Here is a 15165-nt window from a genome sequence, read left to right on the forward strand (position 1 = left end):
ACAACAACACGCCGATACACCATGAGTAAACACCGCTTAACGTTACCGCCGCCGTTGTTGTGGTTTCCAAAGACCACTGTTCCTCTTAGAGACGGGGTTAGAGACGACACTGATACATTTCAGGGGGGAGCTGCGGGAAACCAACCAGGGACCAATCAGAGAGTACAACACTGTAGAACACAGTAGGGTCCGGTAGAACACAGTAGGGTCCGGTAGAACACAGTAGGGTCTGGTAGAACACGTTAGACTGTGGAGTTATAGGAATACATTGGCTCTCTCTCTTTCAACCTGCTATCTTTCCGAACAGGTCTGTTTCAGATAAACCTTTTCTTCTAAAATCCTTATACTTTCACCTAGAAACTTCATTTAAACTGTAAATGGTAGAAGAAAATCCCCCCATAGCCCCATAGTCTTCAAGGTGTGTTTTGACCAGGTGAGCACACCTTTCTTAAAAATGTTTGTGTGTTTTACGCTGCCATAACAGGATAAATTCCTCCTCATTTAGCACAGTTACTACACCAAAGGTTCTTACTTGTACAGTGTGATTAGTTTTGCGGTGTGGGGTAGTGATGGACTGATATGGGTTTGTTAATTGCCGATGTTTAGACAGCAGTGGTGGCCGGTGGCCGATATGTAAAGCCGATGTTCCCATTCCTCAGGCAGTGAATAAACTAAAGGCATTTTCATGATTTATTTTGACAGAAAACCCTTCAAATTTGTAAAAGAAACCATTTAGAGTCCTGAAATATATATGAAGTGGTCAAAAGCTTATGAAAACCACAAGAACATGTAGTCGCTTGTCTTAGTTTAGAAAAAAAAAGTTAGTGATTATAAACTGAAGAGTTCATGAGTCCCATTACTTTTTTCTTTTTAAACTTGTCTTCAGCGGTCTACTTTCATCAGGTAAAATTTGGAGTTGATACCTCATACTGATCTGACGTTATTGAAGCTGCAGCAGTGTCTCTTTAGACCCCAAACTCTCCATAAGGAAAATGATTACTTTTACTGTAAAAATGCAGTGTATATATCTTTTCTAGATATTGACCCCTCACCAAACAGTAAAAACCCTTAGTTATGGTTTGTTTTTATTCTGATGTACTGAGTTTATTTCTGATGTTTACACTTGTTTCTCACTGAGTACAGTGTTCCTTTAAATGACTGATGTGTTAAAGGCGAGAGCTGCGCTCTGATTGGCTGTAGAGCGAGGCACCCTCCCCCACACCGCTGCTGCATTTAAATGTCCTCAGTGGGGGAAATGTAACTAGTAAAAGACATCTACGCTTTGAAACGTTTTTTGACTTGATTATTGTTTGTGGAGGTTGTGGCTGTTAAACAGAACCGTTTGAGTCTCTCTCGCGGTGTCTGGGTCTGGGTCTGGGTCTTGCGATGTCTGGGTCTGGGTCTGTTAGGCGCTGTAAACATATGCACTCTTCTGCGTGTTTGTCCCTCCTCCTTGGTGCACATCGCCATAACTCTACCCCTGATTGGTCTACAGATTTGATTGACAAATCATTGTCGTTGGAAAGCTGAGCTGATTGTTTCGGGCGGTACTCTTCACACAAACATGAGGATCACTCACGAACGGTTTGACGGAGAAGTTTAATTCAGATTTAGTCTCGTTTTGAAGGGGACTAGGGTTGTGTCTGAGGCGCTTGTGGCTTTTCAGACTTCGAGAAGCAGCGGTTTTGTCATCGATGAGGAAGAAACCTGAAGTTAGGAATATCTTGTTTTTTTCGGCGTTAATTCCTCAGTCCTACATTGTAGTGTATATCCTCGTGATCCTGAGAGTCTGACCGTTCCATTGGTGTATGATGTGTACACATTACTCAAATATGGAGCCGTGAAAAATCTGAAAATCTGTCACTAATATTTTTTCACAACAATTTCCAGTAACAGAAAAAACACTTATTTATCAGTGAGATTAAATATAAAATGATTAAATCAATGAGAATCAGGGGCTTTAAGCTTTAATTTGGTACATTAACTGTCGACTGTGGAGATGTAGGTCTTGAGATACACTGGGGGATAGAACAATGAGTGATTTTTTTTATAGGCGCCGCCGACCAATGACTGAAATAAGAGGCTGAATAACGCTGGGTTGCTAGGTTACAGCCATCCACTCAGTCGTTTATGACGCAGATTACTGAGTGTATGTAGAGAAAGAAGAAGAGAAAATAACTCTTATACACAGACTTGTTCACACAGACTCGTACACACAGACTCGTACACACAGACTCATTCACACAGACACTCAGACAATACACAGACTCGTTCACACAGACTCGTAACACAGACTCATTCACACAGACACTCAGACAACACAGGCTCGTTCACACAGACACTCAGACAATACACAGACTCGTTCACACAGACTCATACACACAGGCTCGTTCACACAGACACTCAGACAATACACAGACTCGTTCACACAGACTCGTTCACACAGACACTCGGACAACACAGACTCGTTCACACAGACTCGTACACGCAGACTCGTTCACACAGACACTCAGACAACACAGACTCGTTCACACAGACTCGTACACACAGACACTCAGACAATACACAGACTCTTACACACAGACTCTTACACACAGACTCGTTCACACAGACTCATTCACACAGACACTCAGACAATACACAGACTCGTTCAAACAGACTCGTTCAAACAGACTCGTACACACAGACTCGTTCACACAGACTCATACACACAGACTCGTTCACACAGACACTTAGACAATACACAGACTCGTTCACACAGACACTCAGACAATACACAGACTCGTACACACAGACTCGTACACACAGACACTCAGACAATACACAGACTCTTACACACAGACTCGTACACACAGACACTCAGACAATACACAGACTCGTTCACACAGACTCATTCACACAGACACTCAGACAATACACAGACTCGTTCACACAGACTTGTTCACACAGACTCGTACACACAGACTCGTTCACAGACACTCAGACAACACAGGCTCGTTCACACAGACACTCAGACAATACACAGACTCGTTCACACAGACTCATTCACACAGACACTCAGACAATACACAGACTCGTTCACACAGACTTGTTCACACAGACTCGTACACACAGACTCGTTCACACAGACACTCAGACAACACAGACTCGTTCACACAGACTCGTTCACACAGACTCGTTCACACAGACTCGTACACACAGACACTCAGACAACACAGACTCGTTCACACAGACTCGTTCACACAGACTCGTACACACAGACACTCAGACAATACACAGACTCTTACACACAGACTCGTACACACAGACACTCAGACAATACACAGACTCGTTCACACAGACTCATTCACACAGACACTCAGACAATACACAGACTCGTTCACACAGACTTGTTCACACAGACTCGTACACACAGACTTGTTCACACAGACACTCAGACAATACACAGACTCTTACACACAGACTCGTACACACAGACACTCAGACAATACACAGGCTCGTTCACACAGACACTCAGACAATACACAGACTCGTTCACACAGACACTCAGACAATACACAGGCTCGTTCACACAGACACTCAGACAATACACAGACTCGTTCACACAGACTCATACACACAGACTCGTTCACACAGACACTTAGACAATACACAGACTCGTTCACACAGACACTCAGACAACACAGACTCGTTCACACAGACTCGTACACGCAGACTCGTACACACAGACTCGTACACAGACTCGTACACACAGACTCGTTCACACAGACACTCAGACAACACAGACTCGTACACACAGACACTCAGACAACACAGACTCGTTCACACAGACACTCAGACAACACAGACTCGTTCACACAGACACTCAGACTACACAGACTCATTCACACAACACAGACTAGTACACACAGACTCGTACACACAGACACTCAGACTCGTACACACAGACTCATTCACACAGACACTCAGACAATACACACTCGTTCACACAGACACTCAGACAATACACAGACTCGTTCACACAGACACTCAGACAATACACAGACTCGTACACACAGACTCGTTCACACAGACACTCAGACAATACACAGACTCGTACACACAGACTCGTTCACACAGACACTCAGACAATACACAGACTCGTTCACACAGAGACTCGTTCACACAGACACTCAGACAATACACAAACTCGTTTACACAGACTCGTTCACACAGACACTCAGACAATACACAGGCTCGTTCACACAGACTCGTTCACACAGACACTCAGACAATACACAGACTCGTTCACACAGACACTTAGACAATACACAGACTCGTACACACAGACTCGTTCACACAGACACTCAGACAACACACAGACTCGTTCACACAGACACTCAGACAACACACAGACTCGTTCACACAGACACTCAGACAACACAGACTCGTTCACACAGACACTCAGACAACACAGACTCGTTCACATAGACTCGTACACACAGACTCGTACACACAGACACTCAGACAATACACAGACTCTTACACACAGACTCGTTCACACAGACTCATTCACACAACACAGACTAGTACACACAGACTCGTACACACAGACTCGTACACACAGACACTCAGACTCGTACACACAGACTCATTCACACAGACACTCAGACAATACACACTCGTTCACACAGACACTGAGACAATACACAGACTCGTTCACACAGACACTCAGACAATACACAGACTCGTACACACAGACTCGTTCACACAGACAGACAATACACAGACTCGTACACACAGACTCGTTCACACAGACACTCAGACAATACACAGACTCGTTCACACAGAGACTCGTTCACACAGACACTCAGACAATACACAAACTCGTTTACACAGACTCGTTCACACAGACACTCAGACAATACACAGGCTCGTTCACACAGACTCGTTCACACAGACACTCAGACAATACACAGACTCGTTCACACAGACACTTAGACAATACACAGACTCGTTCACACAGACTCGTACACACAGACTCGTTCACACAGACACTCAGACAACACACAGACTCGTTCACACAGACACTCAGACAACACACAGACTCGTTCACACAGACACTCAGACAACACACAGACTCGTTCACACAGACACTCAGACAACACAGACTCGTTCACACAGACACTCAGACAACACAGACTCGTTCACACAGACACTCAGACAACACACAGACTCGTTCACACAGACACTCAGACAACACAGACTCGTTCACACAGACTCGTTCACACAGACACTCAGACAACACAGACTCGTTCACACAGACACTCAGACTACACAGACTCATTCACACAGACACTCAGACAACACAGACTCGTTCACATAGACTCGTACACACAGACTCGTACACACAGACACTCAGACAATACACAGACTCTTACACACAGACTCGTTCACACAGACTCATTCACACAACACAGACTAGTACACACAGACTCGTACACACAGACACTCAGACTCGTACACACAGACTCATTCACACAGACACTCAGACAATACACACTCGTTCACACAGACACTCAGACAATACACAGACTCGTACACACAGACTCGTTCACACAGACACTCAGACAATACACAGACTCGTACACACAGACTCGTTCACACAGACACTCAGACAATACACAGACTCGTTCACACAGAGACTCGTTCACACAGACACTCAGACAATACACAAACTCGTTTACACAGACTCGTTCACACAGACACTCAGACAATACACAGGCTCGTTCACACAGACTCGTTCACACAGACACTCAGACAATACACAGACTCGTTCACACAGACACTTAGACAATACACAGACTCGTACACACAGACTCGTTCACACAGACACTCAGACAACACACAGACTCGTTCACACAGACACTCAGACTACACACAGACTCGTTCACACAGACACTCAGACAACACAGACTCGTTCACACAGACACTCAGACAACACAGACTCGTTCACACAGACACTCAGACAACACACAGACTCGTTCACACAGACACTCAGACAACACAGACTCGTTCACACAGACACTCAGACAACACACAGACTCGTTCACACAGACACTCAGACAACACACAGACTCGTTCACACAGACACTCAGACAACACACAGACTCGTTCACACAGACACTCAGACAACACAGACTCGTTCACACAGACACTCAGACAACACAGACTCGTTCACACAGACACTCAGACAACACAGACTCGTTCACACAGACACTCAGACAACACAGACTCGTTCACACAGACACTCAGACTCGTTCACACAGACACTCAGACAACACAGACTCGTTCACACAGACACTCAGACAACTCAGACTCGTTCACACAGACACTCAGACAACACAGACTCGTTCACACAGACTCGTACACACAGGCACTCAGACAATACACAGACTCGTACACACAGGCACTCAGACAATACACAGACTCTTACACACAGACTCGTTCACACAACACAGACTCGTACACACAGACACTCAGACTCGTACACACAGACTCGTACACACAGACACTCAGACTTGTACACACAGACTCATTCACACAGACACTCAGACAATACACAGACTCGTTCACACAGACACTCAGACAATACACAGACTCGTTCACACAGACACTCAGACAATACACAGACTCGTACACACAGACACTCAGACAATACACAGACTCGTACACACAGACTCGTTCACACAGACACTCAGACAATACACAGACTCGTTCACACAGAGACTCGTTCACACAGACACTCAGACAATACACAGACTCGTTCACACAGACTCGTAACACAGACTCATTCACACAGACACTCAGATAATACACAGACTCGTTCACACAGACACTCAGACAATACACAGACTCGTTCACACAGACACTCAGACAATACACAGACTCGTTCACACAGACACTCAGACAATACACAGACTCGTACACACAGACACTCAGACAATACACAGACTCGTACACACAGACTTGTTCACACAGACACTCAGACAATACACAGACTCGTACACACAGACTCGTTCACACAGACACTCAGACAACACAGACTCGTTCACACAGACACTCAGACAACACAGACTCGTTCACACAGACACTCAGACAACACAGACTCGTTCACTCGGACAACACAGACTCGTTCACACAGACACTCAGACAACACAGACTTGTTCACACAGACACTCAGACAACACAGACTCGTTCACACAGACACTCAGACTACACAGACTCGTTCACACAGACACTCAGACAACACAGACTCGTTCACACAGACTCGTACACACAGGCACTCAGACAATACACAGACTCTTACACACAGACTCTTACACACAGACTCGTTCACACAACACAGACTCGTACACACAGACTCGTACACACAGACACTCAGACTCGTACACACAGACTCATTCACACAGACACTCAGACAATACACAGACTCGTTCACACAGACACTCAGACAATACACAGACTCGTTCACACAGACACTCAGACAATACACAGACTCGTACACACAGACACTCAGACAATACACAGACTCGTACACACAGACTCGTTCACACAGACACTCAGACAATACACAGACTCGTTCACACAGAGACTCGTTCACACAGACACTCAGACAATACACAGACTCGTTCACACAGACTCGTAACACAGACTCATTCACACAGACACTCAGACAATACACAGACTCGTTCACACAGACACTCAGACAATACACAGACTCGTTCACACAGACTCGTACACACAGACTCGTTCACACAGAGACTCGTTCACACAGACACTCAGACAATACACAGACTCGTTCACACAGACTCGTAACACAGACTCGTTCACACAGACACTCAGACAATACACAGACTCGTTCACACAGACACTCAGACAATACACAGACTCGTTCACACAGACACTCAGACAATACACAGACTCGTTCACACAGACACTCAGACAATACACAGACTCGTTCACACAGACACTCAGACAATACACAGACTCGTTCACACAGACTCGTACACACAGAGCCTAACAGGAATAACAGCTGTTTTTTTTTTTTTTAAGGTGGATTGAAAATTTTATGGGAAATTGTATTATGTCGGTTTTGTTGATGTGGTCACTTAAGGTGGAAGTCTAAATAAAATGGCTGATTTTGTTAAGGTGGAATTTATCAAAGGTGGGATACTTTTTTCTTTCTTTCTTTCTTTGAAATGGATAATGTTCATTAATCAACAGAGAAGTTCTGTAAATAAGCCAGAGTTCACCAGAAAGGCAAATTTTCATCTGTAGTCCCTGTCCAGTCCTTAGAACAGTTCAAAACCGTTACATACAAACAATAATAACAAAAACAAACACCCAAAACAAACACTCTACAGACAACTCGCACAACCACAGACAATAGCAACAATACCCCTTACAAGATAATGATCAGTAGGTGTTTCACGTTCACAGACTTCTTTAGTAACAAACCATAACTTCAACTTTTTAGTGAAGACATAATAAGTATTACTTTCTCTATTAATAACTGGCAGTTTTTTCTTTTCTATGAAGTGGTCATTTATTTAAGGTGGAAGTCTAAATAAAATGGCAGATTTTTTTTTAATGTGGTGTGAAATATACTTTACCTAAGTCGTTTTAAGGTTTTATGGGTTATTTGAAGTGGTTGTTTATTTAAAGTGGAAGTGTAATTTAAGTGTTTTTGTTTTAGTTTGACTTGAAGTCTAAATAAATGTTTACTGTAAAGCCTCAGAGTTTAGAGCAGGAGAAGCCGGTGGTGGTCCAGGAATGATGTGATTGTATCCCAGAAGATAATCTGTGTGTGTGTGTGTGTAGATAATCAGTTCCGGATGTCAATCCTGGAGAGGCTGGAGCAGATGGAGAGGAGGATGGCGGAAATGGCCAACAACAATCAGCAACAGCATCATCAGCATCAGCAGAGTCAGCAACAACGGCCGTCACGGCAACAGAGTTTACCTGCCTCCCCCCCACGCCTCACACCTGAAAACCAGGTACGTGCACACACACATTTCTATCTGTGTGTGTGTCTCTCTCTCTCTCTCTCTCTGTGTTCTATGTCTGTTTTTATCTGTGTGTGTCTGTCTCCCTTTTAGTGTCAGTGTTTTTTTAGCTGCTCTTGCGTCACAGGAGAGAGAGAGGGAGGGGGAGAGAACAGAGGGAGAGAACAGAGAGAGGGAGGAGGAAAAATCCGAGGGAGGGTAAAACTGAAGTGTGAGAGGGGTCACAGTGACATGGTGTGTGTGTGTGTGTGTGTGTGTGTGTGTGTGTGTGGTATGGATGTAATGTTTCCTATCAGGTGGCTCTCAGTGGAAAACTTACTTTAGTCAGTGATGGAGAGAGTGAAAGGAGAGAATATGACGGAGGGGGTAGAGTGGAGGGAAAGAGAAAGGGGTGAACTGGTTTTAACATGTTGTTTAATTAGTGCTGTATATTGTTTTAATGTCTCTCTGTCTCTCTCTCTCTCTCTCTCTCTGTCTTTCTCTCTCTACTCTCTACTCTCTACTCTCTCTCTCTCTCTCTCTCTCTCTCTCTCTCTCACTCTCTCTGTCTCTCTCTCTCTCTCAGTCGGGGCCCTGGTTCGAGAGGAGGATTGTTGGAGTGTGTGAGAGGATGATGATGGGGGGATGGTGGGGGGGCAGGAGCGGAGAGAGACTGACTCACTCCGTCCGTCACCGAGGAATGACCCTCCTCCACCTCGCCGCCGCTCAGGGATACACCCAGCTCATACACACACTCATCCAGTGGAGGTGCACACACACACACACACACACACACACTCTCTCCTCCACCTCTTTTACCCCATTCACACACAGTAATGTATAAATTCACACATTATTTATTTATCATTTTGATTACACAAAACTCCAAAATAAAAGTCCCTTTTCTTTAGGACTGTGAGCGCTGAGAGTTTGGATCTGGAGCAGGAAGTGGATCCACTCAACGTTGATCACTTTTCCTGTACACCACTGGTCAGTAACACACACACACAATTGAAACATCAGTATACACACAATACACACACATTTAATGTGGAATTGAAAAATGTAAATAAGAATCTTTACTGCCATGTATACACACACACACACACATATATATGTATGTGTGTGTGTGTGTGTGTGTGTGTGTGTGTGTGTGTGTGTAGATGTGGGCGTGTGCATTAGGTCACCAGTCGGCCGCAGTGTTGCTGTACCGCTGGAGCAGTGTAGCGCTGGGGATTCCTGACTCTCTAGGGCGCCTCCCGCTGGCAGTGGCTAGATCACGAGGACACACTCGCCTTGCACGCTGCATCGAGGAGCTGCACACACTCACACACACCACAGAGCACACACACACTAATACAGACACGCACACTCTCAGCCTGGAAATGTCTCCGCCACCTCAGATACCACTGTCTCCGCTCTCCACCAGCCCAGACACAGGTCAGTGTGCTTACCAGAACACACCAGTGATTCACACCAGAACACACCAGTGATTTACACAGGAACACACCAGTGATTTATACAGGAACACACCAGTTTTTCACACAGGAACACACCAGTTTTTCACACAGGAACACACCAGTGTTTCACACAGGAACACAGCGATTCACACCGGAAACATCAGAGATTCACACCGGAAACACCAGCTAGTTACATGGGAACACCTATTCACACGGGAACACACTGGAATCACCAGCGATTCACACCAGAAACACACCAGTAATTCACAATGGAAACACCAGCGATTTACACGGGAACACACCAGTTAGTCACACAGGAGCACACAGTGATTCACACCGGAAACACCAGAGATTCATACAGGAAAAACCAGAGATTCATACCAGAAATACCAGCGAGTTACATGGGAACACCAGCTATTTACACTGGGAACACACCAGCTATTCACACGGGAACACACCAGCTATTCACACAGGAACACACCAGCGATTCACACCGGAAACACCAGAGATTCATACCAGAAACACCAGAGATTCATACCAGAAACACCAGAGATTCATACCAGAAACACCAGCGAGTTACATGGGAACACCAGCTATTCACACGGGAATACACCAGCTATTCACACGGGAATACACCAGCTATTCACACGGGAATACACCAGCTATTCACACGGGAATACACCAGCTATTCACACGAGAATACACCAGCTATTCACACGGGAATACACCAGCTATTCACACGGGAATACACCAGCTATTCACACGGGAATACACCTGCTATTCACACGGGAATACACCTGCTATTCACACGGGAATACACCAGCTATTCACACGGGAATACACCAGCTATTCACAAGGGAATACACCAGCTATTCACACGGGAACACACCAGCGATTCACACTGGAATCACCAGCGATTCACACCGGAAACACACCAGAGATTCATACCGGAAACACCAGCGAGTTACATGGGAACTCCAGCTATTCACACGGGAACAAACCAGCGATTCACACCGGAAACACCAGCGATTTACATGGGAACACACCAATGATTCACACAGGAACACACAGTGATTCACACCGGAAACACCCGAGATTGATACCGGAAAAAACAGAGATTCGTACCAGAAATACCAGCGAGTTACATGGGAACGACAGCTATTCACATTGGAAGCACACCAGCAATTCACACTGGAAACACACCAGCAATTCACACTGGAAGCACACCAGCAATTCACACTGGAAGCACACCAGCGATTCACACTGGAAGCACACCAGCGATTCATACTGGAAACATACCAGCGATTCACACCGGAAGCACCAGAGATTCACACTGGAAACATACCAGCGATTCACACCGGAAGCACCAGAGATTCACACTGGAAACATACCAGCAATTCACACCGGAAAAACCAGAGATTCATACCGGAAGCACCAGCGAGTTACATGGGAACACCAGCGAGTTACATGGGAACACCAGCTATTCACACTGGAAACACACCAGCCATTCACACTGGAAACACACCAGCCATTCACACTGGAAACACACCAGCCATTCACACTGGAAACACACCAGCCATTCACACTGGAAACACACCAGCCATTCACACTGGAAACACACCAGCCATTCACACTGGAAACACACCAGCCATTCACACTGGAAACACACCAGCCATTCACACTGGAAACACACCAGCCATTCACACTGGAAACACACCAGCATTTCACACTGGAAACACACCAGCCATTCACACTGGAAACACCAGCATTTCACACCGGAAGCACCAGAGATTCATACCGGAAGCACCAGCGAGTTACATGGGAACACCAGCCATTCACACTGGAAACACACCAGCCATTCACACTGGAAACACCAGAGATTCATACCGGAACACACAGCGATTCACACCGGAAAGACCAGAGATTCATACCAGAAACACCAGCGAGTTACATGGGAACACCAGCGAGTTACATGGGAACACCAGCCATTCACACTCGAAACACACCAGCCATTCACACTGGAAACACACCAGCCATTCACACTGGAAACACACCAGCCATTCACACTGGAAACACACCAGCATTTCACACTGGAAACACACCAGCCATTCACACTGGAAACACACCAGCCATTCACACTGGAAACACACCAGCCATTCACACTGGAAACACACCAGCCATTCACACTGGAAACACACCAGCATTTCACACTGGAAACACACCAGCCATTCACACTGGAAACACCAGCATTTCACACCGGAAGCACCAGAGATTCATACCGGAAGCACCAGCGAGTTACATGGGAACACCAGCCATTCACACTGGAAACACACCAGCCATTCACACTGGAAACACCAGAGATTCATACCGGAACACACAGCGATTCACACCGGAAAGACCAGAGATTCATACCAGAAACACCAGCGAGTTACATGGGAACACACAGCGATTCACACCGGAAACACCAGAGATTCATATAGGAACACATCAACGATTCACACCAGTAATACACCAGTGATTCACAACGGAATCACCAGCAATTCACACCAGAACACACCAGCGATTCACACCAGAAACAGGAGTGTTTCGATGTTGTAACTGACAACTGTTTTGTTTTCCAGGGTTGAGTTCCTCCAGCAGTATTCCGTCCCCCAGTGACCCGCCCTCTCCCTCACCTAGCTCTGCCTACTCCAGTGGCTCGGCTCTGCCCACTTCCCCTCTGCCCAGCCCCCCCGACCCCATGGACACCTCGTCTATCTCCGCCCCCTCCTCCCCAGTCTCCTGGGAGACGGTGGGTGGGGCCAGGGGTGGTCACTCACCCACACACACTCAGCCAGACTACACACACCCCCACACACACACTCCGTTCGAGGCAGAGCTTCTGACTTACGGAGAGGACGCTGAGAACGAGGACTATCTGCCTGCGGAGGTGCTGCAGGTGAGACCCCTCCTCACTCAGAGTGTTCCCGGGCCCGTCTGTGGACGCTGTTGTGGTTTTGACGTTTGTTTGTTTTTTTGTTTGAGGTTGACATGGCGACGCTAGCGGAGCAGATAATCGAGGCGACACCAGAGCGAATCAAGCAGGAGGAATTCCCCAGTGGGGCGGAGTCTCCTCTCAGAGAGAGGCGGGACAATCCTGCCATCCACGATACCATGCCCTGGCTTGCCCCTTACCTCGATACGGTGGACAGGTACCACCCACATACCTCCAGACTCCACCCACACACCCCCATCTTCCACCGAAACATCTCCAAACTCCACCTGAACACCACACTCCACCCACACACACACACACACACACACACACACACACACACATATACACACTCACCTCTACCCACACATCTCCACCCACACACCACACACACATACACACTCATCTCCACCCTCCAACCACACAACACACACACACACACACTCATCTCCACCCTCCAACCACACACCAGACATGCACACCTCAAACTTTCACCCACACATCACCCTCCACCCACACACATCTCCACCCTCCACCCACACACCATACACGCACACCTCCCCCCACACACCAGACATGCACACCTCCACCCACACATCTCCACCCTCCACCCACACACCACACACACACTCACCTCCACCCACGCACATACACACCTCCACCTTTCTCCAAGACATCGCCAGTCTCCAATAAATGTATAAACGTGTGTATGTTTCTTTAGGTGTTTGTGTTCGACTCCCCAGCCCCCCTCCCCACTCAGTGCACTGGCTCTTCAGAGGCTCCGCCCCCCTAGTAGTGCTGCGTGGGCGGAGTTTCTGAACGCTTCGGCAAATGGCAGGATGGAGAGAGACTTCGCTTTGCTGACGCTAACAGACAGTGAGCAGAGAGAACTTTACGAGGCAGCACGCATCATTCAGAACGCCTTCAGGAGATACAAGGTACTCCACTGTGACTCAACTCAGAGTCACCTTTAAACGATTCAACATTCAGATTTTTCCAGAATGCTTCATGAGATACCACGTATTTCAATTTGAATCACTTGATTCAGAGTCTCCTTTTAGTGATTCCCGACTTAGACTCACATGTGTCCAGAATCCCTTCAGGGGATACAAGGTACTCAACTCAGACTCACATTTAAACGATTCCCCACTCTGACTCGCTCACATTTAAATGATTCCCCGCTCTGACCCAAACTAAGCCTTAAATCATTCTGTACTTGAATCTCAAATGACTCAAAACTCCACTGTGACTGACTCTAGACTATGACTCGGAGTGGCTTGTAAATGACTCTGGACTGTGACTCGTACGGAGTGGATCAGTGTTGGTTGATTATCTCAGTCAGTGAAGTGTAGATTATGGTCTGTTACTACTACTGTTAACAGTGAACAATCAGTGTAGCTGTGTGTGTGTGTGTGTGTGTGTGTATCAGGGGCGAAGGCTGAAGGAGCAGCAGGATATGGCAGCAGCGGTCATCCAGCGATGTTACAGGAAATACAAACAGGTAAAACACACACACTGAGTGTGTTTACCTGTGTGCCATTTTGTCTGCGTGTTTGTAGTTTATACAAGTGTTAACTAACACTAATGTAACTGATGTCTTTCACCTCCTGCTCTCTCTCTCTCTTTTCCTCTCTCTCTCTCTCTCTCTCTCTCTCTCCCTCTGTTCTCTGTCTCTTTCTCTCTCTCTCTCTCTCTCTCTCTCTCT

At 46.4% G+C, this 15165-nt stretch overlaps 1 protein-coding gene across 4 annotated transcripts in view; it reads left to right on the top strand.

The window, feature by feature from the left end:
- camta2 (calmodulin binding transcription activator 2) overlaps nt 1-15165 on the top strand; it is a 128979-nt gene that overhangs the window by 21306 nt on the left and 92508 nt on the right. For all 4 annotated transcript variants that reach the window (XR_010802637.1, XR_010802638.1, XM_066671472.1 and 1 more), the window contains exons 12-19: nt 8863-9038; nt 9613-9794; nt 9938-10016; nt 10190-10466; nt 13108-13424; nt 13511-13677; nt 14182-14398; nt 14890-14961. Coding sequence is in view for 2 of the 4 variants with exons in the window: in XM_066671472.1 (XP_066527569.1) it covers nt 8863-9038; nt 9613-9794; nt 9938-10016; nt 10190-10466; nt 13108-13424; nt 13511-13677; nt 14182-14398; nt 14890-14961 (1487 nt within the window). In the remaining 2 variants the exon portion in view is untranslated. The remainder of the gene's footprint in view (nt 1-8862; nt 9039-9612; nt 9795-9937; nt 10017-10189; nt 10467-13107; nt 13425-13510; nt 13678-14181; nt 14399-14889; nt 14962-15165) is intronic.

The sequence above is a fragment of the Hoplias malabaricus genome, chromosome 5 (assembly GCF_029633855.1).
Source record: "Hoplias malabaricus isolate fHopMal1 chromosome 5, fHopMal1.hap1, whole genome shotgun sequence".
NCBI classification, from domain to species: Eukaryota; Metazoa; Chordata; class Actinopteri; order Characiformes; family Erythrinidae; genus Hoplias; species Hoplias malabaricus.